The sequence below is a fragment of the Mustela lutreola genome, chromosome 6 (genome assembly GCF_030435805.1).
Source record: "Mustela lutreola isolate mMusLut2 chromosome 6, mMusLut2.pri, whole genome shotgun sequence".
NCBI classification, from domain to species: domain Eukaryota; kingdom Metazoa; phylum Chordata; class Mammalia; order Carnivora; family Mustelidae; genus Mustela; species Mustela lutreola.
This window is the reverse complement of record NC_081295.1, coordinates 84,586,257-84,612,060: the sequence shown is the minus strand read 5'-3', so window position 1 is coordinate 84,612,060 and position 25,804 is coordinate 84,586,257. Positions and strand designations below refer to the sequence as shown.

The following is a 25,804-nucleotide window of genomic DNA, read 5'->3' as shown; positions in this document are numbered from 1 at the left end:
CCCTGTTTTGCCTTCTTTAAGGGCAGAGCCCAGCTGGCGGGCCTGATGGAAAGGGCTCAGGGTGTCAGGGCCCACGCTGGGATCACTGCTACCCCCTAGCGGTCACTCTGGGAAAAGCAGTCTCACCTGGGAGCCCTGGGCAGGACAAGCCCTCTCTTCCTCCTCCCACCTTTTCCCTCTTTCCCACTCTCCTCCCCTCTCTGCTTGCCTGATGGAAAGAGCTTTGACGTGGCTCTGGCACCCACCAGCCATAGGACCTGGAGCCAATAACTAAACCTCTTTGGGACTCAGTCTCCTCATCTGGAAAATGGGCATTGCAACTCCTGAGAGTGAATGAGATAGTCCAGTACACACCCAGTGCAGTGTCTGGCCCAGTAGATGTTTATTATTTATTATTCTGATTATTATCACGTCTGGCACTCAACAGGTGCTCGACCATTGCTGATTTGCTCACTCTCTTCTTCATCCAAGCTGAGACTCAGGATGGTACTCCTAAAGCATTCCTGTGCTTCCCTCACCCCAGACCAATGAAATCCACAATCTTTGTAATGGATATGGGCATTGGTATTTTTTAAATTTTTAGGATTTTTAAAAAATCTTTTTTTTAAGTTTTCTTTAAATTTATCTGAGACAGAGAGAAAGCATGCATGAGTGGGGCAGCGAGGGGAAGAGGGAGAGGGAGAAGCAGACTCCCCACTGAGCAGGGAGCCTGACATGGGGCTCAATCCCAGGACGCCGGGATCATGACCAGAGCTGAAGGCAGACGCTTAACCAACTGAGCCACCCAGGCACCCCTTCGTTGTTTTATTTTGTTTTCTTTTGTTTGAAGCTTCCCAGGTGATGCTAATATACAGCCCAGTGGCGAACCATACTGGTGACCAACAGTCCTGGGTTATCTGGGACTTTCCAGGTATTAGCACTGTAAGTCCTACAACCGGGAAACCCCTCAGCCCTGGGCAAACAGGGATACTTGGTCACCCCCTCCCCAAAGGAACAGACCCACATTTTCTGAATCCCAGATCAAGATACACCGTCTGGGCGCCAATGACTAGAAATTGGTTGTTTGGTTTTTTAAGTTAAATTTTTTTTTTTTTTTTAAGTAATCTCTATACCCAACGCAGGCTCAAACTTATGGCCCCAAGATTAAGAGTTGTATGCTCTACAGACTGAGCCAGCCAGGTGCCCCTGGAAATTGGTTATTTGAAAGCTCAACGTGGAATAGTGGATCACAGATGCCACAGGGTCAGCCCCAGGCAGGAGTCGGGCCCTGAAGCGGTTGGCTGGGGGTCAGTCGGACAGGTCTCCATCACTGGGCCCCCTTGGGCTCCAGCCACTGGCGGCCCGCTCCATGGCCTTCACCCAGCGGTCCCTCAGCTCCTCGGTTTCAGCCTTGAAGGTATAAAGCTGGCCTGACTGTTGCAGCTGGAAGACCCGAGAGTCAGCCTGGGTCCCCGCAGTCACCTGGTAGCCCAGCAGGGGGACGGAGGTGTGAGCCCGCATGTCCTAGGAGGGGAGGAGAGAGCCATGGGCCACTGTCTTTCTGCTCAGCCCCAGCACGTGGGGCAGCCAATTTGAAGGTAAAAGCCACATACCCACCTCTTGCTCCCCAAACACCCAGGAAGCACAGTGGACTGGTGGGAGGGCATCATGATGGAGGAGGACTGGCTGCCCGCTGGGCAAAGCTGTTGTGACCTGGAGTCTAGGCCCAGCTCTGAGAGCCACTAACCCTCTGACTGGAAGGAACCACATCCTCCCTGGGTCTCAGTTTCCTCCTCTGACATATGGGGCCAACAATACCCCCCATACACACACATACCATGAGAAGGCCAAGGTCTGGGAGGCAGCGGGTGGCATTACCTGAGGGGCAGCATAGACATAGAGGACGAGGGGGTCGTCCCGGGGGATCACACACCAGCCCCGGGGCCCACTCTTGCCCCACTTGTCCCCAACCAGCTGCAGGAAGCCGCACATGATGCTTTGCTCAGACCCTGTCGTGGACCCTTTCTAAAAACCAGAGAGAGAGAGAGGGAGAGAGAGAGACTGTTGGGCTGTCGGGGAATGCAGCACCCACCCTGTGTCAGACACTGGACCGGGGGCTTGACAATCACCATTTCTAGTCCTTGCAGCAACCCTACAAGGAGGGGTCATTTGTCCCTGAGCCTCAGAGAGGTCCCATCACGGCCCTATTGTCACATAGCTGGTGGGTGGCAGAGCTGTGGTCAAGCCCCAGCCAGCCTGAGCTTGGGGCAGTGCTGAGAGAGCTAATCACCTGTGAGTTGCCCCAGGGAACAGAACTGGGACCCGAGCAGGGAGAGAGCTGTGTGGCCTCCTGGGTGGGGAAGGCATGAGCAGGGAACGGGGAAGACTGGAAAGTGGGCAGGGGTCCGTGGAGAGGCATAGCCATGAACCCCGGAAGCTGTGTTCAGCTGGAAGGCATGGGGGGTCTTTCCCCACCTCCCCAGGACCATAGGCAGAGAGAAGGATGGCAAGTGTGATCTCGGCTGGCTTGGTCCTGAGCACCAAGGACAGGGCCAGCACTTGCTGACTGGAGGCCCTCTGCGCTCACCTCTAGGATGCCCCGCTTCTTGTCCTCTTTGTCCTCGCGGAGCACATTTCCAGTGAGGAAGGTGTAGCAGTGGAAGCACACGCGGTTGGGTCTGTTGCCATCATATTTGAGCTCAGCCCGGTAGTCAGAGCACTTGGCACACACCACCTAGGCAAGGAGGGGGAAAGAGGGGCTTGGGGCCTGAGGTGAGGCAGAGGAGGGCTGCACTGGTGCCTTGGCACTGGTACCTGGGAGATGGTGGGGGGCATGAGAGCCCCTGGGGACAGGAGGAACACAAAGCAAACTTCAGGAGAGGAATGGAGGCAGAGACAAGTGGTCCCCTGTGCTGGCAGAGGCCCAGCCTGGAGGCCATGGCTTCAGGGGAGAGCTCAGGCCCTGCGCTCCCCCAGCTGGGAGCTCAAGAGCTTCCTCCCAGCGCTCTGCACCCCCGCACAGGTGTGTCTTGATTCCCCCTTTGTGAGAGCGGCTCTTAATCCCAGGGGCTTCCCTGCACACACCCCTGCCTCTAATTCACTTCTCCAAGCTCTCTCTCCCCTCTGCCATCTCCTCTGATTGTCCCAGCCTCCCCACCAGGGGGACAGCGCTGGCCCTTCCATTTTCCCCTGATAGCAAGGGGGGCAGTGACTTCCCTAGGGCCCCTCCACTCACAGGCAGCAGCTGGCCCTCCCTGGGACAAGACAGGTATTTAAAGTTCCATGGTTTAGCTTTAAGATTCATGCAATCCTAGAGTCAAGCGTGTTCTAATATAAAAATGAAGGGTGGGTTGTTTTTGCCAGGAAGATCTGTCATGTGCATTGGGGGGAATGCCCCCCACCCTCCCCCTGCTGGCCCAGCGAGGAGAAAGCCCCCAGGCAGACCAACACGGATCATGCCAGGAAGCCAGAGAAAGAGGCCTGGCAAGACTCGGAGAGAAGCATGGGGGGGCGGGGTGTAGCTGTAACCTCCAGGGAGACTGGGGTGTCACCGTGAGTCTAGGATGTGGGGTTGGAAATGGGGGGCAAGACACAGAGATGAGGGGGCTCCTCTGGGTGGCCAACACAGCACTTGGGAGGGCCCCACTGGAGAAGGCCTGGCCAGCCCCACCCTCACCAGGATTCCGGTCTGGCAGGTGGGAAGACAGAAACTGGGCACCCGAATGACTGAAAAGATGACTCACAGAATACAAAGGTCGGTGCAGGCAGGAGAAATCCTGAAATTGGGCCAGGGGTATCTCACAGAGCCCTACACAGGGGGCTTTAACTACCTTGGGAATATTTCATTTTATTGAGCTTTAAATTTTTTTTAACTTGCTAGTGTATATTTATTTTCTCCTCCCCCAGCTTTTTAGTCTGAAAAATTTCAAACCTACGGACAAGTCAAAAGAACACTGCAATGATACTGTCCCCACCAAACTCTCCAATTGTTAACATTTTTGCCACATTTGCTCTCTATATATCAATGTACTTTTTTTCTGAACAATTTGAGTATAAATTACAGTGATTGTGACACCATACCCTCAAATTAATAGCTGGTGTCGCGTAAGAACAAGAGCATTTTCCTGCCTGCTCATTATGTCATGATCACACTTGGGAAATTTAACATCCATCTAGGATTACTGCTTGTGATCAAAATTTCCCCAAAGTTCCCAATAAGGGCCTCTGCGGCTGGTTTCGTTTTTCCCATCCACGATTCAATCAAAGATCATACATTTCATTCAGTTGTCAAAATGTTATATTTCCTCCCTGTACCTTGAAGGTCACAGGTATCGTGACTCTATGCGCCTTTTTTGTATTTCTTAACTATTTTAAATAATGTTTTAGGAACTACTTACCAAATTGCAACCGTGAATTGACTCAACCCTTATTTGCAGACGTGAATCACCAAGAACAGTGGCTAATCCCCGGATCCTTTCTATTTGGCTCTGATAGAACGCCTCACTTACGTCTGAACACAGGTGTGTTCCCAGTCCTTGAAATTTACTCTGTGCCCCAACTGCCATGGAGTGCATTTTGGGGACACCTCCCTGCCCAGCTGGTCTCCTGTCTCCTGGAGGTCATTAAAGACTGAGGCTGTAAAGGGCTTCTCTGTTTGCAGAGTAAACCGAGGGGGGTTGTTGGGTCCACAGAGAACAGACCAAGTGCAGCAGGTGCTTGAAAAGCAAAGCAGGATCTGCCTCGAGGAACCAGGCCTGAGCTGATACAAGAAGGCGACAGGTTCCTTCCTCAATCAGCTGGTGACTGCCGCTCTGAGCGAGCCCCACCCAAAACTGCTGAGGAAGGAAAGGAGGAGCTCACTACCACCCTGAAGGCAGTTATTATAATCCCTACCGCCCAGGCGAGGAAACTGAGGCACAGTTAGCCGCAGAACTGAGCAGGTGCTGGAGGGCCAAGGACTTCCCAGAGAGGAGGGGTCCGAGAGCCAAGGTCGCACAAGAAGACGGGAGGAGAGGCGTGGGGCTGGTGGGGTGCTGGGACTGCTGGGTGGACTGGGAGACCACCTCCCCAGGCTGAGTCTGGGGCTCTCAGGAAGCAGTGGTAAGAACAAGTGAACGCACAGGGCCACTTCACAGGGTGTCTCGAGCACCTCGTCTAAGCCCTGCGAGCCTCACTTCCCCATGTGCAGAACGGGGATCACAGAAGCCACTGGGTCGCAGGGGGACATTGTAAGATCCAAACAAGGCCACTCACATATCCGGGCCTGAGTTAGCACCCAGCGCCCCTGGGTGGCATAGGTTCAGGCCGGCAGAGTTGGTGGGGAGACCGGAGGGGCCCTGGGCTGGGAGGGTGGAGGCAGACGAGGGACAGGTGAGGGGACAGGTGCTGGCGGGACTACTCACGTAGCCACAGGCGCGGCAGTGGTGCCGGCGGCGCATCAGGGCGTTGAAGGGCTCCCGGCAACGCATGCACATGGTCACCATCTTGTCCCGGACCCACTGTGGTGCCCGAAGGCCCAGCTCCTCGGACTGCAGCTGCTGGGCGGTCAGGTGGGGGCTTCAGGACCCCCTTCTGACCCTGCCCCGAGGCCCGGGGGCCTTCTGCCCACCTGCTTCCCAGGGGCTTCCGCTCGAAGCGGCATATGACTCCCTTTGCACAGGTGAGGAAGCTGAGCCCAGAGATGTCAAGGGACTCAGCAAAGACACCCAGCAAGCCAGAGTTCGGAGCTCAGAGTGGAAGTCAAGTCCCCCACTCTCCCTCTCCCACCGCACCTGCCTCCCACCTCCCCTTGGTATTAATGTTTCATGGGCACTTTCATCCCCAACCTGCCTCCCCCCACAGCCTGAGCTACACAGACATGAAATCCTTCCTAGGGAGGATTGCATAAAGAGGCTCCCAAAGGAGGGATTCCTGGGTGGCTCAGTTGGTTAAGCAGCTGCCTTTGGCTCAGGTCATGATCCCAGCGTCCTGGGATTGAGTCCCACATCAGGCTCCTTGCTCCGCAGGGAGCCTGCTTCTCCCTCTGACTCTCCCTTCCACTCTGTCTGCCTGTGCTTGCTCTTGCTTGCTCTCTCTCTGACAAATAAATAAATAAAATCTTTGAAAAAAATAAAAATAAAAAAAGTGGCTCCCGAAGGAAATTTTTGCTAATGGGAGAACCTTTGGCACGGAGTCTCTGATGTGGGGGTGGGTGGGCTTTCTTGGGTCCCTTTAAATCAGTCCCAGTGGGTGACACTCCCCTGCCCTGCGGACTGGGTTAGGCAGAGCCAAGAGAGGGAATGCGCCTGTGTAAGACTGGTGGCTCCCACGAGGAAGGCAAAGGCTTCATTTACTTCCTGCTCCTGGGTGTCTCCCTCAGGGCCCTGGACTGCAGCCTTGAAGGTTTCATTCCGCTTCTCGATCTGGTCAATGGCTGCTTGGCAGGCCTAAGGGGACATGGGAGGCGGTTAGGGAGTGGCAGGGAGGGCTCACTCCTCTGTCCATCCACCCATTTGGTCAACAGACACTGCTGGAAGACTCCTGGGTGCTGGGTGCTGGGTGCCGGGTTCTAAACACACCCAGCTGACTCAAGGGAGGAGAAACAGTTAGCCTCAGATTACAGATGGGAAAACTGAGCCTCAAGGACATTATGTGACCTGCCCAAGGCCACCCAGCTAGGCAGCGAAAGGCAGCAAGATCTCAACCCAGGTCTCATTCCAAACTAACACAGAGCGACCCCTGAGGAAGCACAGGGAGCAGCTGGGCATGTGTGCACACACGCGCACACACACCCCCTCCCCCCACCCCTGGCCTGGGTGGGTAGGCTGGGTTCAGAACCCCAGGGGCCCTGGAATGTTCTGGTACCTGTATCCAGGAAATCATTTCCTCCTGGGACCTGCTCGGAAAGTGAACACAGGTGTTGAGGAGAGCAGCCACTCCCGGTTTTCCCGCATGACCCAGCCCTCAGCTCCATGCCTACCGGGCTTGCAGCTCCAGAGTGCGCTGCTTCCCCGACACCAGGAAGGAGTGGGGGAACTCCGCATCAGTCAGCTCCCGCACCTGCTCGGGAATGAGAGGGAGATGACTTGTTCAGACTTGTCACACCCCGTCCCTCCAGGCACCGTGGGGTGGATGGAGGTGGATCGTGCCCAAGGAACAATTCGAATTTGAGGGACAGGTATGAGGACCTTCTCCATGGCCTCCCAAAATCTACGGAGCCAAGTAAATGCACCTGAGCAAACAGGATGTCAAGGCTCCTAGAATTTCAGAGGCAGCTAAGTTGACTCTGTGTGAGGTAGGAGTGACAGTTTCTCAAAGGATTCACCAAAGATGGAAATTGGGTCATAAATTGGGTTTGGGGACAGAGCTTTTTCAAGAGCAGACCTAAGGTCTAGAATAAGACTCTTCATCCCATACAGGGAAGGAAGAAATTGGTTGCCCAATCCAGAGATCTGACAGACATCTCCCCCCACTTCCTGTCTTTCACTGTTCCCCTGTCTGAGAACCCCAAGTCCATAGCCATCATGAAGTCTGCCAGTGAGAAATACTTACTATGTGCCAGCCACTGAGCTCAGGGCTCCCCATATATGTTCTCAGTTAACACATACTGCTGAACCCGCCAATCAACCCTAATTCTTAGCTGCGACACTCCTCCTGAGGGCAGTGGCAGCCAGTCATGGTCTCGCATACCCGAATCTGGTCAGGCCTCTAGGCTAGCTGCCAGTTTACAAGAAATGCAGGGGACCATGGGACATGTTGAGTGACACCTCAGGGGTGCAGTCAGCAAAATCCAGTCCGTAAGAAATGCTCCCAGAGAATGAGCTGATTGCTTCAATTAAAACATGAGAAAAAAGAAGAAGGAGGGGATGTGTAATGGATTAGAAGGGATGTCAGAAACACATCCTAAATGATTCAAACACATCAGCTGTGAGAAGGCATTTACACGTCAAAGAAAACCAAAGGATCTTAGTATTATTAAATAATTAGTATTAATTTGCTAGATGTGATAGATTTGCTGTTGTCACCTTTTATAGAAAAAAAAAGAGTTCTTATCTTGTTCAGACACATACTGAAGTATTTATAGGTGAAATGATTATGGGTCTGAGCTTTGTTCTTAAAGAATCCGGTGGAAAGAGGAATAGGAGGGGGATGCTGGGGAAACAATACTGGCTTTGAGTTGACAACAGCTGAAATCAGGTGATGAGTGTACACAAGTTCTTTGAGCTACTTTCTTGGCTCTAAACTGTCCATACGAAAAAGTTAAAGAAAATCTTCACAGTAATCTTGGGAGAGAGATGCTACCACCCTCATTTAGGAGATGTGGAGATGGAGGCTCAGAGAGAGCAAGAGACCCGCCTGAGCTCACACAGCAGCTAAAGGACAGAATGAGGGTTTGAATTCAGGGTTTGGGCCTCCCAGGGGAAGGCAGAAGAACATCTATTTCCACCTCACCCCAGAGTCCCGTAAACGTAGACCTCTCCCAGAGTGGAGAGTCACAGGGGGAAACTAACACGTAGACAAGAGTTCCGGTGTGGGGAACCTTGTTGTTCTACCTGTTACCTGAGGCTTTCTGCTGGCTCCCTGCCCTGTGGCAACCAGGCCTTTGCACACCCTCAGGCCGGCCCACGGTGTCCCAGGGAAACTGACTCTGGATATGTCCTTCCTCATGTTAGGGCTGCTCTACCCTAGAGTTGGTCTGTTCCCTCTAGAAGGTGCCTGATGTGATTTGGACTTGAATCCATGGTAATGGGGAGGCTCTGAGGGTTGAAACATGGAGAAGCTCCTGTGATGTGGAAAGAGGTGTTGAGGAAAGTCACTCTAGTGGCAAGGGGCAGAGAAGGACTGGATCTGGGGGGAACAGACCAGCCTGCACCTGGGAAGCAAGAAGCTTTCTCTCTGGGGGACGATATGGGGAAATCTGGCAAGACTCCATGACTAATTGGTGAGGGAAAGAGGGGAGGGAAAGAAAAGAGAAATCTATGGTTTGGAGCCCAGAGATAAAAAGAAATATGATGCTTTTAATAGAAAAGGGGGAACCAGAGGCGCCTGGGTGGCTCATTCAGTAAACCTCTGCCTTCGGCTCAGGTCATGATCCCAGGGCCCTGGGATTGAGCCTCATATCAGGCTCCCTGCTAGGTGGGAAGCCCCCTTCTTCCTCTTGCACTATCACTGCTTGTGTTCCCTCTCTCGCTGTCTCTCTCTCTCTCAAATAAATAAATAAATAAATAAATAAATAAAGTATTTAAAAAAGAAAGAAAGGAAGGAAGGAAGAAAAAAAGAAAGAAAAGAAAAGAAAAGAAAAGAAAAAGGGGAACCAGAGGGGCCAGAACCCCCCTCTGTAGAAGGGCAGGATGAAAGCTTCTAGAGGATTATTTCCAAGGTCTGCTGTGCCCAGTCTCGACCACTCCCCAAGTCTGGGCCCATTCAGGGCCCTGCTAACCCATACAGTGCCTTTGTGCTAATTAGAAAGACACCCCTTCTTCAAAACACTTTACTGACATCTGTTGGCAAACTGCATAATATTCAGATTTTGTTGGAACGAGACACTTGACTGCCATCTGCCGGACAATGAGAATTTTAAGTAAACAGTCCACAATGTCTGCTTGGATGAGATGTGCTCATCCTACGTGAGATGTGCTTGTGCAGTGCCCAACCTACACAGTTGTACATGGAAACTCCAGGTGTGTATGTGCCTGCATCCCTTCCTTCTTCCCAGGCTGGCCTTGTGCGGGATGGCACAACATTAGGACCAACTGGGACCTTGGGAGAATCAGCTGCTGAGAACTGGGCTTCCTTGCTATCCAGAAAGGAGGAGGCCAAGAGGGTCATAGGCCAGTGGGAACCATCATGGTGGTCAAAGGCCAGACCTACCTTCAGACCGCAGACTTGGGAAATGGCTCCCATGCAGATGGCGGGCAGGTAGATAGCTCTGCCCTGGCTCAGCCTGGACCCTTCAGGAGAAGGTGCCGGGCAGCTGCTGGAGCATTCGACACTCTCTGCAGGAAATGTGCTCACTGGGATTGACAGGAGCCAGGAACTCGGCACGCACTGATGCTCTCGGTCTTGTCTCTGTGTATTTTCTCTTTAGGACTCTGTGTTGATCTCTCTATTCTTGGCTTTTCTATCTGTCAATCTCCGCCTCTCTTTTTCTACACCTGGGTCTCTGCCAGCCCTAAGACAGGGCTGCCTGTCTCCATTTCTGTTTCTGTCTGTCTGTTGCTCTCCATAAACCTGCCTTTCTCAGTCTCACTCACTAAGGCTCCCAGACCTACAAGCCTGCACACACCCTCGCCCCTGGGACATTCTGACCACTCAGGAAGGGCAGTTGGATGCCACGGGGTGAAGGGCTACAATCATAAAAGACTGCAGGCAGCTCAGGTGTGGGGAGGAGGCTAGAATCCCCACAGGGAGCTCAGGTCCCCCCATTGGACTTCATCATGCTCAAGCTGCACCCCACTTTCGGGCCCTTGATTGGGCCCAAAATGCCATGTAAGCCCAGTCAGGAGCAAGACAAGATCCTCCCTGCAGAGGGGTCTCAGAGGCCCAGGGGTTCTCCAGAGGCCTGAGGGTCCTGGCTCAACTCCTACCTGCACCTCACTCCTGGGGCAGAACCTGGGGTGGGGGGCAGTAACAGGGAGACCGGATGGGAGAAATGGAAGCATACCGAGATCAGCCGGACTTGACCTCCACTTCTCCCAGCCCCAACCTTCAGGACACACTGGAGCTCAGGAGGGATCAGAGAGTTGTCAAGAAAGTCCCCCCTGCACCCTGACTTATTCCACTAGGCCTGCAATTCTCCATAAGTTTTGCGCCTCTGAGTTGAAGCCTAAAGAGGAGACAGTCCAGTAGGGTGATTGTCCAGGGACTCTGGACTCTGTTTTACCTGGTATGATTGCTCAAACCAAGATTTGCTGTGTGACGCCAAGCAAATTATAACCTTTCTGGGCCTCAGTTTCCTTTCAAAAGACTTTTAGGGGAACACTCTTACACTGTTGGTGGGAATGCAAACCAGGGCAGCCACTCTGGAAAATAGTAGGGAGCTTCCTCAAGAAGTTAGAGATCACTCTACCCTACGACCCAGCAATTGCACTACTGGGTATTTATCCAAAGGATACAAACATAGTGATTCAAAGGGAGCACATGCACCCAGATGTTTATAGCAGCAATGTCCATTATAGCCACACTATGGAAAGAGCCCAGATGTCCATCGACAGATGAATGGATAAAGAAGATGTGAGATATATATATATATATATAGAATATATATAGAATATTGAAATATTACTCAGCCATGGAAATGAATGAAATCTTGCCATTTGCAACGACGGAGATGGAGCGAAAGGGTATTATACTAAGCGAAATAAGTCAGTCAGAAAAAGGCAAATATCATGTGATTTCACTCATGTGAAAATTAAGAAACAAAATAGATGAACATAGGAGAAGAGAAGGAAAAACAAAATAAGATGAAAACAGAGGGAGAGACAAGCTGTACGAGACTCTTAACTATAGGGAACAAACTGAGGGTTGCTGGAGAAGTGGCTGGGGGATGGTGTAACTGGAGGATGGGCATTAAGGAGGACACTTGATGGAATGAGCCTTGGATGTCATATGCAACTGAGGAATCACTAAATTCTACCCCTGGAACTAATAAAAAAAAAAAGACTTAATTTTTTTAGATCAATTTTAGGTTCACAGCAAAATGGAGAGGAAGATACAGAGATTTCCCATATACTCTCCCCCGCCCCCACACACTCAGACCTCTCCATTATCAACATCCCCCACCGGAGGGGGACATATGTGAGGACTGATGAACCTCCATGGACACATCATGGTCGCCCAGAGTCCGCAGTTCCCATTAGGATTCACTCTTGGTGTTGTACATTCTGGGGTATTGGCCAAATATCACTCCAGTGAAGCATGAGACAGCTTCGCCGTGCTTAAAATCCCCCAACCTGCGTGTCCCTCCCTCCCTCCCCACTAACCCCCGGAGCCACCGAGCTTTTTACGGTCTCCATAGTTTTTTGCCTTTTCTGGAGTGTCCGACAGCTGGAAACACACTGTGTGTAGCCTTTTTCAAATTGACTTCTTTCACTTAGCAAAATGCACTGAAGTTTCCCGCCTGCCTTTCCATGGCTGGGTAGCTCATTTCTCTGTATCACTGAACAATATTCCGTGGTCTAGATGTGCCACAGTTTATTTCCGGATTTATTATTTATTTATTTATTTTGATGGGACTAACTACAGATAGACTCACACACAGGCATGTACCTGGTTATTCCTTTGTAGTTATTCACGGGGAACGACTAGCTGTCCCTCAGTAGCGGGCTAGCTGAATGGGTTATAGTACTTTGCACAGATGGGAACACCCTGCAGCTACCCACAGAAGGGTGAGGCCATTCTTAATGTCCTGACGTGAACGATCACCAGACTTAGCCTGGAGTGAATTTAGTGAACTTAGCACTCAGTGAAAAAAGCAAAGTGGAGAACAGTGTCTCTGGAAAACGATTTCATTATTTACGCGAAACGTAAGTAAAGAAGCAATAATAAATATATTATTAGTTGGTGTCTGCAAAGACTACCTCCAGAAGGCCTTCGAAGAAGCAAAAAGTCTGTCTCCTGGAAGGGAACTAGGGGCTAGAGTTGGGGGGAGACTTCTCATTGTATGCGCTTTTTATATTTGATTTGGGGATGTGTATTATCTATGCTTTAAAGTTAAAAGGTGTTATTTTTAAAAGAAACAGGCAAAGGAAACTAACAACTCCTCCACTATAGGGATATATGAGAGTCTGATGGGGTGATGCAGGGCCCAATCCACAGGGACCAGCCAGTAGGTGGACACTATTTATGGGCTCCTGTCCCCACGCATTTGTGGCCATCTCTGGCTGGGGAGACACACAGTCTAGCGGTGGAGCTGACCATGCAGACCCTCACTGCTCCAACTGTGGCCTGTGGCCTGCAGCGGTAGCAGCTCTGGGAGCTGGTTAGCAATGCAGAGTCTCAGGTCCCGCCCCAGACCAACCACATCAGGACCTGCATTTTCTCAAGACTCCCAGGGCCTTGTGCACATATTAAAGTTGTTAGAGCTCTGGGGCAGTGGATAGGGAAAGCAGAGAGAGGTCAGGCCAGGGAGGGCACTGTCCCAAAGAGTGGGTCAGGCCTGTGCGCCCCCACAGGGGAGAGCTCCTACCCCAAAACGTTCCCATCTCCATGTTAGCCCAGGATCTCCAGATTTGGGTTCCTGGGTTGAGAACCTGGCAGACTCTGTTGCCATTCCCCATACTCGATCCCAGCCTCAAGAAGAAGCCCGGCGCTGTCAGGGAACAGGGTGCCTCTCACCTTCATTCCGGCCACGTCGATGCGGGTCCTCACCTGGAACTGGGCACCTACCTGGATGACCTTGGGTATACAGTAGAGTAGCATGTTGTTGAACTGCCGGAGACAAGGAATGGTGAGGGAGTGGGTAGTGGGCAGCAGGGCAGGAAGGACGGGGAGGCAGAGCTGGAGCACCCCTGCGCCTCCCTCTCCTCTCGCCAGGCTCCAGGTCAGCTCCCAGGAGTCGCAGGTGTGATGAGGAAGGGGCTGTCTATCTGGCCTCCAATCTGACGAGGATGGTCACTGAAGAGTCGCCCTGCCTGTGGGCCTCAGACTTACAAGGCCTTTCTCATGGGGGCTCAGGGCTACAGGGGCTCATGGGACATTACAGCCCCCTCCTCCAGACCTCCAGGGAGGACCAGTTGCCAGATTTCCAGGAGAACTGCCCCACCCCCGGCTTCGTGAGTGCCAATTTGGGTAGTTCTTCTCACCAGCTAACCTGATTCTCTCCCGCTCTGCGTTCCTAGAGCAAGTTTAATGTATAAAGTTCCTAGAGCAGTTTAATACTGCAAGGTTTGGAGCCTAACAGACTGGGTTCCAATTCTGCCTCTGTTGCTTCCTAGGGCCTACCTGAGAAACCCCTCAGTTGGAAATCCTGAGGCCTAGCCTGTGACTTGTCTAAAGTCACCGGGTGCCAAAGCAATAACGCCCAGAGAAGCAGGCTCTTCCCTGCCTCTCCCATGGTGCCAGGCAGACACGAGGCAGGCAGGACCTGGTGGGGAGTGGCCCCTGGACCGCCCTCTCCAGGGCCACTTAGCATCCTCGTACCAAGAAAAGGTAGCGCTCCATGGGGTCACTGCGGCGGAAGGAGATTTTGAGGACGGGACCTTCGCGGAGCAGGGTGTTGGAGGGGTCCACTATGTCATCCTCGAGGCCCAGGCGCTGATACACATCCCACAGGTCCTGCAGCCGCTCCTGGGACAGGGGGAGCACCCTCAGCCAAGGCCCGGCAGGGCCCACCTGCTTCTGGAAGGTTTGTCTTGTGTGGACAGGGACGGGAGGTGAGGGGGAGGACAGCAGAGGCCGAGGGGATGAATAGATAGTGACCTGGACGGCTGGGGGGTGGGGTGGCTGAGAGCTGCAGGGAGGAGGTACAGGGCCCCTGGGGATGCCTGCTGGTCCCACCGCTGAGGGCGAGATGCTCACCATCTCAGTGATGGCTGCGTTGGAGTGCTGAGCGGCCAAGAAGATCATGTCCAGTGCTTCTGAAGGAGGGCAAGGGCCAGAATTATCTCCTGAAAATGTGGGGCTGGGAGCTGAGGCAGAAAGTCCTTAAGGCTTAACAAAGGAGCCCGAGAGTCTGCTATAAGTATGTAGGTGAAGCCTGGCCAGCACACAGGATGACTGTGTGATGGCCGCCATTTCTCACCCAGAGTGGAGAGGCTGGAAGCCACTGAAAGATAGGGCTTAGGCACTGGGCTTCTGTGACCAACTCATTCCTTCCCAAACCAAGCCAGACCCAGAGGGTGCTGTGGAAAGAGCACGGGCTTTGGTATAATATAGGCATAGCTTCAAATCCCAACTCTGCTCCTTTCTGGCTGTGTGACCTTGGGCAAGTTGCTTGATCTCTCTGGGCCTTAGTCGCTATAAAAAATGGTTAATGGTATAGATAATGTCTAGGAAGTACCAACAATCAATGTTGATAGCTGATGGGGTGCTCAGTCAATAAAGGGGAGTGGCTCAGGCCTCCCTAGCCCCGTGGATTCCCGGGGGTGGTGTCCTCACTCTGAGCATCGGCCCGGTCTGGAGCCTGGGCTGGCAGCTTCTGGACGTACTCCTTGAGCAGCAGCTCATAGCGTGGGATTCTCTGCACAGGCTCCAGCATGTGGTGCTGCAGAGTCAGGCTGCCGGAGGCCTCGCTGCTCTTGGGGAGGGATGGGAGGAGGAACAGTGTGGGTTGAGAGTGGGGAAGGGCAGAGCGGGCCGCTGAGATGGCCAGGGGTGCGTGGGGGAGTGGGTGGGGCAGACTGGCGTGGGAAGCCTGTGCAAGCAGCTGAGCGGGAGGTGCCCCAGATCCCTTGGGGAATCTGAACCAGTACCCACCAGGGTGGCGGTGCAGGCTCGGCCCCAGCCCTTGCCCAGCCTCACCTGAATGCGAGTGATCACCTCCTGGAAGGGGGCAGACTTGTCAGTCCAGCTGGCCAGCAGCTCAGCCGCTCGCTCAAAGTTCTTGACATACTCACTGTACATCTTCAGGAATGGGGCCAGTTTCTGGATGACGTCACCGATGCGGGGGGTAGCTGTCCTGGAAGAGGGCCACCTGTACTGCCTTCAGCCCAAGGACCTCCTCTCTCGACTTCAGGCAGGGTCAGGTTAGGCCAGGCTCTCTGAACCACACAACCCCCCAAAACAGTCCTTCTGCTGCACTTCTGGGTGCAGGCATGGGGGCTCATCACCCTCACCCACATGTGTGGGGTCCAGCCCCCTCAGACTCTGAGCCCCGAGGGCAGATGCTGCTCTCTTCCACCCGCAGACCCAGCATAGCGTCGGGCCCCCACCGCACATCCCGAAACCACTTGAAGCAGCTGACATAATGGCAGCAAGGGCCAGAAGCCAAGCACCGTCCAAGACACGCCACGGGTCTCACCCCATTTAATTCTCACACCTCTGTGCGGGGTGGTCATCGGCCCATCTTAGAGATGACGGAACAGCCCCAGAGGGGTAAGAACATATGCAGGGTCATATCGTGGTAGGGCCTGAAGATCAGCCCAGGGGCTGTGACAGCAGAGCGATGAGGGGCCCCACGGTCCCTGAAGCTGGCCTTCCTGAGTTTGATTCCCAACTGTTCCACTTACTCTAGCTGTGTATTCTTGGACAAGTCACCTAACCTCTCTGCATCTCCATTCTCCCATTGGAAAAAAAAAAAAACAGGAATGATGGTAAGCATAAGGTCATCTTTAAAACAATAACAACAAAACACCCAGGGGTGTCTAGGTGGTGAATTTGGTCAAGTGTCCGACTCCTGGTTTCAGCTCAGGTCATGATCTCAGGGTCATGGGATCGAGCCCTTTGTCTGGCTCTGAGCTCAGAGTGAAGTCTGCCTCAGATTCTCCCTCCCTCTCCCTCCTACTCACTCTCTCTGTCTCTCAAATAAATAAAATCTTTTTAAAAATCTTCAAAATAAAATAAAAATAACAAAAACCAACCCACATTTTATCATGAAAAACTTTAAGCCGTCATGAAGGAAAAAGAATATAATAATGAGGCCCTATAAATCCGACTCTGAATTCAACAACTATGGACATTTCTCTTTGCTGAAGAATTTTAAAGGACACCCCAGTCCTTGTGGCATTTCTTTAGCAAAATATATGAAGCAAGTAATTCCTCCACCAAATGCTTCAGTGGTCATCTCTGAAAATGAAGACAGTTCCTTGCATCACCGCACAGGAGATGGGTTTGAAGAATCAGTGAGTTCATAGGTATGAAACCCAAGGCTGGGTATGTCAGAAGCCCTCAGTTAGCACTGCCTCTTTCCACTGGCTCTGAAGTCCCTCAGCCTGCTGGGGACCGACACACCCCCTTCCCCAGGACACACACACACAGTCCCTTAGCACCCACGTGTCCAAGCCCCTTACTGTGAACACAGACTGAGCCCAGGGGAGCTGATGGTCTCCATCAGCAGGGGCAGGGGTCCGAACAGGCCAAAGCCAGTGCCGCGGGTGTCTGCACCCTGTCCCGGCCTGGGCTGCGGCCATGGGGGCTCAGGTGTTCACGGAGGACCTCTCACCAGTCGTCCAGCCGCCGCTGCAGCTCCGGGAGGAAGAACTGTGCGTGGAACTGGTAGATGGAGGAGATGTTGGAGAAGATGAGCCTGACCACGTCCTCGGGGAAGGCCTTGCTGGCACGGGCCTCCCTCAGCAGCTCCTGGAAGAACACCTGCAGCCGCGCCCGCCAGTCACTAGGTCCATGGCTGAGATGAGTCCCCCAACCCCACCCCGCACACCCGCCCAGGCGGAGACAGGCACAGCCTGGGGCCTTTCCGGGCCCTTCTGTGCTCTGGGGGATGCTTTCACCTCTTCAGCCTCCCATCATCCTTGAAACAGCCTCAGGAAGAGACAGAAAGGGCGGTATTCTGCCCACTTTACAGATGGGCAAATGAAGGCCTAGAGGCTCAGGGACTTGGCCGGGGGCTGGCCGCTAATGAATGTCAGAAATGGGCCCACCTCGTGTCGGTCAAGGTCTTCGACTTCACCAAGCTAAGGATCATGCTCCAAATGCACAAATATTTAACCCTCAGGCTTGGGGCTTCTTAAGAATGTGTGAAGTCTAATAACAGTGAGGATGTTGGGTGTGGGGGTGACAGATGAGGACTCTGCGGGCGCGCGGCAGGGAAGGCCACGTGCATTCTGCTACATGCGAGGTGCCGGCCTGGGCACCAGGGCTGGAATGGCAGGTGGCATCAATTCCCTAAATCGTCATTTCTGCCCCAACTCCAGCCAATGGGGGTGAAAGACTGAAACTTCCTCGAATCACATGCCAGGTCCTCACTCTCAGCGCCAGTGAGGTACACATAAGGGAGAGTGAAGGTGGGGAGAGGAGAACTGGGTGCTGGGGCTCAGAGCAGGACAGGGCAGTATTCTGGCCCCTGACCTGGTCTAGCAGATGTAGTCGGGCCACGTAGGCCTTCTCTGTCTCCAGGAGCTCCTGGACGATCCTCTTTTCCTCAGGCTCCTGCAGGCGGGTCAAGGGGGAGAAGGAGAAGGAGAGAGACAGCTCTGGTCTTCTCTGATGGGGACCCTGGGTGTAGTCTCCAAAGATGTCCCAGTGAACGCCCACTTCCCGGCACTCATGCCCTCCCACAGTGCATCTAGGCTGGCGCCAGGATCACTTTAACAAAGAATGGGGCAGGAAGTGGGGCTGTGCCAGACCTGGTCCAAAGGCCTAAAAGGTTTGGAAGCTTCTTGGAAGCTTATGTTCTCTTGGGAGCCAGGAACCACCACATCTGGAAATTTGGCTGCCCTGATGGAGAGGCCATATCAAGAGGAGAGGCCCAAAGACCTCAGTCAGAGAGACAGCCAAGGGCCCAGCTGTACCAGCACCCCAGCTGAACCCAGCTTCTACTGTCCCTACCCAGATACCGGGCTTGAGAACTGAGCTGTCTTGGGCATTCCAGCACTGGTCACCATCTGACTGCAGTCATGGGAGAAACTCTATCATGGGCTGAATTGTGTCCCCCTCCCTAAATCCATACATTGAAGGTCTAAAGCCCCAATATGACTGTATTTGGACATAGGGCCTTGGAGATGATAATTACAATTAAATGAAGTCATAAGGGTGAGGTCCTCATCCAACAGGACCAGTGTCCTTAGAAGAGTAGGGACAGACCCCAGGAGAGTATGTGCATGAGGACACAGTGAGACAAAAGCCATTGATAAGCCAGGACAAGAGCCTTCACCAGACACCCACCCTGCCAGCACCTTGATCTTGGACTTCCAGTCTCCAGAATCGTAAGGAAATTTATTTCCGGTAAATCGCCCAGTTTGTAGCATTTTGTCATGGCAGCCCCAAGCTAGCTAACACAAGCCCCAAGTGAGACCAACAGAAGAACCATAGGGAGCTTTCTAGTCAACCCAGAGATTTGTGAGAAATAATAAATTGTACTCAGCCACCACATGATCACCCTCCCCATTTTATAAATGAGGGAACGGCACAAAGAGGCACTTTAAAAGTGCTTTGCCTAAGGTCACACAGTTAGAAAGCAGAAGAGCTGGGGCATGACCCCTGGTGGTCTGGCTCCAGGGTGTACAGGATCATGCACCCTAGCCCTTGAACTCCACAGACAATCAAACCGACACCCAGACTGGGCAGGTGACCCATCCAGGATCAGTCTAACGGCAGCATTTGCACTAGCCTCTATTTCTAGTTGGAATTGTTGCCTTTTTCGGGGGATAAACTGAGGCCACACTTGGGAAGGGTACCAGTTCACAAAATGGAGACCCTTCTAAGCTGCGTGGCCTTGGACAAGTTCTTTAAGCTGTCTGAGTTCTCATGTCCTTGCCTAAAAGATTCCCTCAGTGAGGGGCACGGGAAATGATGCCAGCAGTGGAGTGCACTGTAGGCATTAACCAAAGGCCATTAAGAGGAGAGAATCTAGCTGTCAATTGATCTCTGGTGACATAAGACCCCCGCCTAGGAAAGTGCTGGCTTTGGTTGGGGGAGAATTTTCTGGGAGGAGGTCAGTGAAGGGGTCCCCCCAGCTCCCCACTTTTGCTCTAGCCCTCAGGCACCTGTGTCCCTAGCCCAGGGTCGGTCCCAGGCTGGCAAGATTTCCTCCAGGCTCCACTGGACAGTTTGTTCTTCAGGGAGCTCAGGTACCGCCTGCTAACCATCCTGGGCTCAGACCCCTGCAGGGTCTCCCCAAGGTTGGGCTCCTTCCATGGCTCTGCAGGTGGGGGAGCCCTGCCCCCAGGGCAGTGATGTTCGATCTCCAGCTTGCAGACTCTGGATGCTGCACCTGGAGTCCTGAGGTGAACAAAACAGATTTGAGGGTTTCCTGGCTGTAAAATAGGAAAAAGGATAGCACTTCTATCCTTATGGGTAGGGGTTATGGGTGGGGATTATGGGTGATTAATGCAAATCACAGGTATGAAGTGGCCCCTGCACTCAGAATGAATTTGCTAAGTAAAACATCCACTTCCTTCCCCAACATCTTCTTGGAGGGAACTCCAGTCTTCAAAATGAGTCAGCTTAGACTTGTTTTGTTTTCTGGAGAAAAACATACTTCCCTCTTTAAAATGCAGTGAGGAACCCCTCATCTGTATGCAGTGCTTTCTAAGTGGCCCCAGATCACCCTCACCTGTACATCTCACCTCTGTTTTTAGTCTCTGTGGCAGGAAAGGCCCTAAAATCTGAGTAACTTACATATGGAGAGGAGGTGGGAGCCATGGAACACTCTACAGGGAGGGCAGAGTTGCTGAAGCTGGGGCTTTTCCATGGGAACCGTGCCCTCTACATCTCCAGTGGCAGGGGAAAGGCAGTCTGGAAGCAGTTTCCTTGTTCCTCTAGGAATGCCCTCTTTGTGTAGCTTTATGTGTGTTTATCCTACTACTAGGTCCACAGGCTAGTTAAATTCTTTAGATAAAAGAGGCCACCCTCACTGAATATATCCCACATATCCCACGATTTGGGCTATCCCCATTTTCTTTGGTATGGAAAGGCTTGCAATGAGACAGACAGGCTGGCAGATGGAGAGACCAGACATGTACAAAGTCTCCAAAACTCTGAGAAAGGTTTTCATGACCCTGGTTTTGCAGCTAAGAAAACTGAGGTACAGAGAGCATTAGTGACAAAGCTGGGGTGACAAAGATGGGATCCAGATCAGGCATGCTGGTTCCTGAGACCTCACCATAAACTGCCCCTCCCCATTTGAGTTAAGGAGAAGCAGGTCCGGAGGGTCAACATGTCCGCCCCGAGTCCCTCAGCTGTTTGGTGGGAGATAGAGGATTGGAAACTAGTCCTCATGGCTCCCCATGGGCTCTTCCACCCCTGTCTGGCACCCTGGTGCCTGGTTCCTCAGCCCGTGGAAATAGCTGGATCTCTGGCTTTCTGTTCTACATTTGGTTTCAGCTTCTGCATTTCCTCCAAGTGCCCCAGGCCAGCTTCTGTTTCTTTTTCACCCCTCAGTTTCAGATCAGCTAAGGTGCTGGGGAGACCTCACAAGAAAGCCAAAGCCAAGGCTGCTGGTATGGGGTCCTCACCCAATAAAGGGTGGCTCTCACCCTGTGGACAAGGCCTCCTCTGACCCCATCCTGGTCTGCAGGCTGCCTCCTCCTGCCCAGTGTTGCCTGGGCCTGGCACACATGCCAAGGGTCTCCACTGGGCATGCCTGGCCTGTTGAGTTGGGTGGTGCTCTCTCCCCACACTCCAAGGGGTGGGTGGTGGGCCAGGAAGGGTGTGCCTAGAGCTGTCCTCGGTGCTGAACTAGAATGTGCTTGGCAAAGAACTCTGGGAGAAGCGGGGTAAGGTCAGGAGCTCAAGAAGATGAACCACCCTTCTAGGCCCACATCTGTGCCACATCCACTGCGAAGCCCACAGAAGTCTTTCTCTGTTCTGAGTGCCCTCAGCACAGAATCTAGGCTCCTCTTGGGAAATCTATTGTCTGTGACCTGGCATCACAGTGATTCCATAGCTTAATGGTCAAAGACAGAAATCCTCTCAGCAGGGATCATTCTTACGGCTCCTGTTCCACTACAGTTCCTGGGTGATGCTGTGTATCCCAGGTCAAGTCCATATCCAATGACTAGTCCATGTGGGGGTACAAAGACCCCTGGCTTTGCCTCAATAGAACAACCTGATGGAAATCTCAGCTCCAGAGCTCCTTGGGACAGGCTGAGGCCTCTGTTGCAAGTATACACAGTTCAGCTTCTCCCAGTGCTATATCCTGCACTGACAAGTGTCATTCCCAAAACTATCCCCAGTAAATCTACTGAAGCAAATTTCTACCTTAGAGTCTATTTCCAGAGAATGCTACTGACAACAGTTTTTAACACAGTGCTGGGTATAAGAGACACCAGCAGGGGGATACCCAGGGTGGCTCAGTCAGTTAATCATCTGCCTCCGGCTCAGGTCATAATCCCGGGGTTCTGGGATCGAGTTCCAGCGTCGGGCTCCCTGCTCAGTGGGGAGCCTGCTTCTCCCTCTGCCTGCAGCAACCCCTGCTTGTGCTCTCCCTTTCTCCCTCTCTCTGACAAGTAAAGAAATCAAATCTTCAAAAAAAAAAGAAAAAAGAAGAAGAAAAGAAAAAAAAGCCTGCAGAGTAGATTAATGTCACACAGACACACACACACCGCCAGGGCCACCAGTAACCTCCACACATCCGGCCCAGTTTTTTTCCCTTCAGATGGGAGCCCCTATCCATGAACCTGAAGCATTTTGAGCCTCCCTGCCTCTCTGTACACCCACAGTCTCATCAGAAGGTAGGACTACAAATAGACCTACCCTCTGGAGGCTCTTAGATAATTAAAGGAAAAAAGTCACACAAGTCACTTGGAACACTGTCCCAAACGTAGGCTGCTGATCCGTCCAGGTTCGCCCAGTACAGTCTCAGCTTTTCCTTTCGCCCCCTTCCCTCCGCCAAAAAAATTTAATGGCATCCACTTCCAGTTTTAATTGTGCCCTGATTGGAATGATAAATTATACGGTTGTCCTACTTATAAAGAGTGTCTGATAAGCATCACTATCATTGCTGAGGGAGAGGCAATGGGTGGAGTCCTGCAGCCCCAGCACTGTGGGGCCCACCCACACTCACTCAACTACACACCTCTGGACTGTCCCCAACACATCTGTGCACACACCCTCCCTGCTGCGCAGCTCCTGGGGCCTGACTACACTCCTCCATGCTACCAGGAATCCAGGCACAGCCCAGATAGGAGGAGGTGTCCAGCATGGGCCCAGAGAGAGAACTGCACTGTGGGGGGACCAAGGTGGCCCGAGTACTGATCCTTAACCATGGAGACAGGGAGGGCCTGGGCTCCAGGCCTGGTGGTGGGTGGGCAGAGGGGGGCCCGGGCTGGACAATGGAACTACAGGGAGCCCACCGGTTGGCTCTGGCGACCCTTGCCACCCCCACCACCCCATACCTGCTGTTTTCAAACACGGTCACCAGACTGGACACAGATGCCAGCTTCTCCTTACTCTCTCCCTCCATTCTGCAGGCCTCCATGGTGGTCCTCAGCTACCCCCTGAAACAGGGCGGGAGGCCTCCAATCAGCTCCCTCAGCCACCCTCACCTGGGGTCACAGAGGGGCTAAGGCATCCTGGAATGAGCCCTGGTCTTTCCAGAGGGCTCAGTAGGCCTGCTCCCAGCTTCAGAGTAAGGAAGGAGAAGTGGTCCCAGAGCCACAGCCCCGAAGAGGAAAGGCCCGTGCTTCCTCCAGGAGGGAGGAGTCTGCTCAGGCCCCATCCTCCCTCACAGGGTCTGACCTTATGCTCTCAAGGGGGCAACGGGACCCAGAGGCAGTTTCTGGAGCCCTCCCATGGCTGATCTTGACCAGTCACGATTTCTCATAAGGCCCAGTGGATTTTACTTGAGATTTTCTCAGCAACTTCTTTTCTGCATCTGACCAGTCGCTCACTCTATGAGGAAACCACTCTTTTCAAATTAAAAATAGATCACAAACCTGTTAAGGGCTCGCAGGAAGGAGTACAGAGCTGCTCTCACCTCCCCATCTGGGCTCTCATTTTAATGGCTACTGTCTCCACCTCCTTGCCTCAGGGGAGAGCCGCTTCCTCCCCGAAACTCTGATAATAACAGCTAACGCACACTCTTTTTAGTGCTTTACAAGCATTTTCTCATTTAATCCCACAATAACCTTATGAGGCAGCCCCATTACTACCTCCATTTCACAAAAGAAAAAAACTGAAGATCAGAAAGGTCAAGTAACCTGACCAAAGTCACCCAGTGAGGACACAAAAGAAGTCAGATGTCCAAAGCAAAGGTGAGCTGCCTACAATTCCAACAGAGATTTGGTTGAGAATCCGGATGACCACATTCTTGCTTCATCATCCCCAGACTGCCCTGCTCTTAGCGTGCCGGGTTGTCTCTGCTGGAAGCTTCCCCTACCACCCGGTCTCCCAGCCCTTCCACAACAAATGCCCATCTCCTAATCCCCCTTACAGCTTTACTTGCCCTTCAGGGCTCTCCCACTGGGTTCCAGTCTCACTGGTCCTGAAGCAGGGTGCTCCACTGAGACTCATCTTTGTCCTCAAAGCCTAGGGACTGGGCCTTAGTCATCTGGATCCCTCATGTGGATGGCACAGCTTCATGCCCAAGCACCTGTAAACCCCCGGGGGCTCACACACCCACCTGCCCCACCAGCTCAGAGCTTCGCCTGAACAATTTCTTCTAGCAGATGCCTGACTACTTCCCCCAACCCTAAACTTCACCAATCCTCTCCACTTCTTTTCTTTTTTAAGATTGTATTTATTTATTCATTTTTCTAAAGAGTTATTGATTTGAGAGAGAGAAAGGGAGAGAGAGCATGTGAGGGCAGGGGCAGAGGGAGAGAATCTTCACAAAGACTTCCTGCTGAGCACAGAGCCCAAGGGTGGGAGTGGGGGGTGGGGAGGCTGGGACTGGACTCAATCCCACCGCCCATGAGATTGTGACCTGAGCCAAAATCAGGTCGCAGATGCTCAAGAAGGACAGAGCCACCCAGGTGCCCCAGTCCTCCTCACTTTCTGTTTTCACATTTTATCATGGAGAAGTTAGAACACATGCAAAAGTAGACAGCATAACATAATGCGCTCACATGAACCCATAACCCAGACCCAACAACCATCAACTCATGGCCAGTCCTGCCTCATTTGCAGCCACATTCATTCCCCCTTATTTGGAAGAAAATACTCAATGTCAAATGATCACTCCCATAAATGTTTTGGTGTGTATCCAAAAGATAAGGAAATATATATATATATATATATATATATATATATATATATATATATTACACACACATCCATATATGGTAATAGTATTCCCTATATGCATACACACATATGCTACATACATGTATATGCCTATACATAAGACAGTACTACCATTTCCATACCCCAAGAGATATTTACCAGTAATTCCTTGAAGTAATCGAAAACTGAGTCAGCAAAGATCCAGTTGCCTCCTAAATGTCATCTCCAGTGGCCTGAGTCCTCCCCAAAAATTCATCTGGTAACCCTAGCCCCCAGCGTGTCTATATTGGGAAACAGGGCGTTTAGGAAGTAATTAAGCTTAAATGAGGTCATATGAAGAAGGTCCTTTTAAGGATTGGTGGCCTTCTAAGATAAAGAAGAGCAATCTCTTCACGCCCACCTCTCCCCACAGCCTGCACACCCTCTGAGGGGAGGCCATGGGAGGCTAACCAGGAAGAGAGACCTTACCGGAAACAGAACACCGCGAGTGCCTTGATCTGGAACTTCAAGCCTCCAGATAATGAGAAATAAGTTCATGCTCTTTTTCAGCCTCTCGGGCTGTGGTATTTTGTTATGGCAGCCTGAGCAGACTCATCCATCATCATTTTTTTTCTTTCTTTCTTTTTTAATTTGGAGCTATGGGCTCCTGGCTGATTCAGTTGGTGGAACGTGTGACTCTTGATTTCGGGGGTCATGAGTTCGAGACCCATGTTGGGGGTAGAGATAACTTAATAAAAAAAAATCAGGATTCAAATAAAGTCTACAGATTACAATGTCCCACCTATGAACTCCCTTTCCACTCACAGGTTTACTTCACTCTTTTTGTTTTCCCACACAATACAACTCAGAGGACACTGGGTTGCTAGCCCTACAGGTCCCATGGTCAGGACTTTGCTGATTGCAGGGCTGACCCCTGGATTTCCTGTCCATGGTGGTTCAATCTAGGGGCTTTGCTCAGATCCATTTTTAACTGCCACTTTTTCCTGGATGTTTCCAGGTCTGGGGAGGACTCTTCTTGGTTCTCTTCTTCCCTAGACTGCAGGACCCAGTTGCTTCCTCGCCCTCCCAC

The 25,804-nt window shown here is 52.3% G+C and overlaps 1 protein-coding gene across 8 annotated transcripts; it reads right to left on the bottom strand.

The window, feature by feature from the left end:
- Positions 1–358: 358 nt before the first annotated feature.
- Positions 359–24,994, bottom strand: FGD2 (FYVE, RhoGEF and PH domain containing 2). 8 transcript variants are annotated; one of them, XM_059177805.1, is made up of 17 exons: positions 24,895–24,913; positions 22,908–23,009; positions 19,557–19,791; positions 17,920–18,000; positions 17,057–17,205; positions 15,418–15,574; positions 15,055–15,193; positions 14,476–14,534; positions 14,098–14,244; positions 13,294–13,386; positions 6,938–7,017; positions 6,823–6,853; positions 6,312–6,404; positions 5,382–5,516; positions 2,567–2,713; positions 1,858–2,004; positions 359–1,503 (listed from the first exon to the last, which is right to left on the bottom strand). In XM_059177805.1, exons 2-17 carry the CDS (start codon positions 22,988–22,990, stop codon positions 1,288–1,290), a joined length of 1,992 nt encoding a protein of 663 aa, XP_059033788.1. In that variant the 5' UTR covers positions 22,991–23,009; positions 24,895–24,913; the 3' UTR covers positions 359–1,287. The 8 variants fall into 8 exon arrangements, with proteins under 8 accessions (XP_059033788.1, XP_059033787.1, XP_059033794.1 ...); XM_059177804.1 differs by lacking the exon at positions 24,895–24,913 and adding an exon at positions 23,448–23,519; XM_059177811.1 differs by lacking the exon at positions 22,908–23,009 and having other exon boundaries at positions 24,895–24,994.
- Positions 24,995–25,804: the final 810 nt, after the last annotated feature.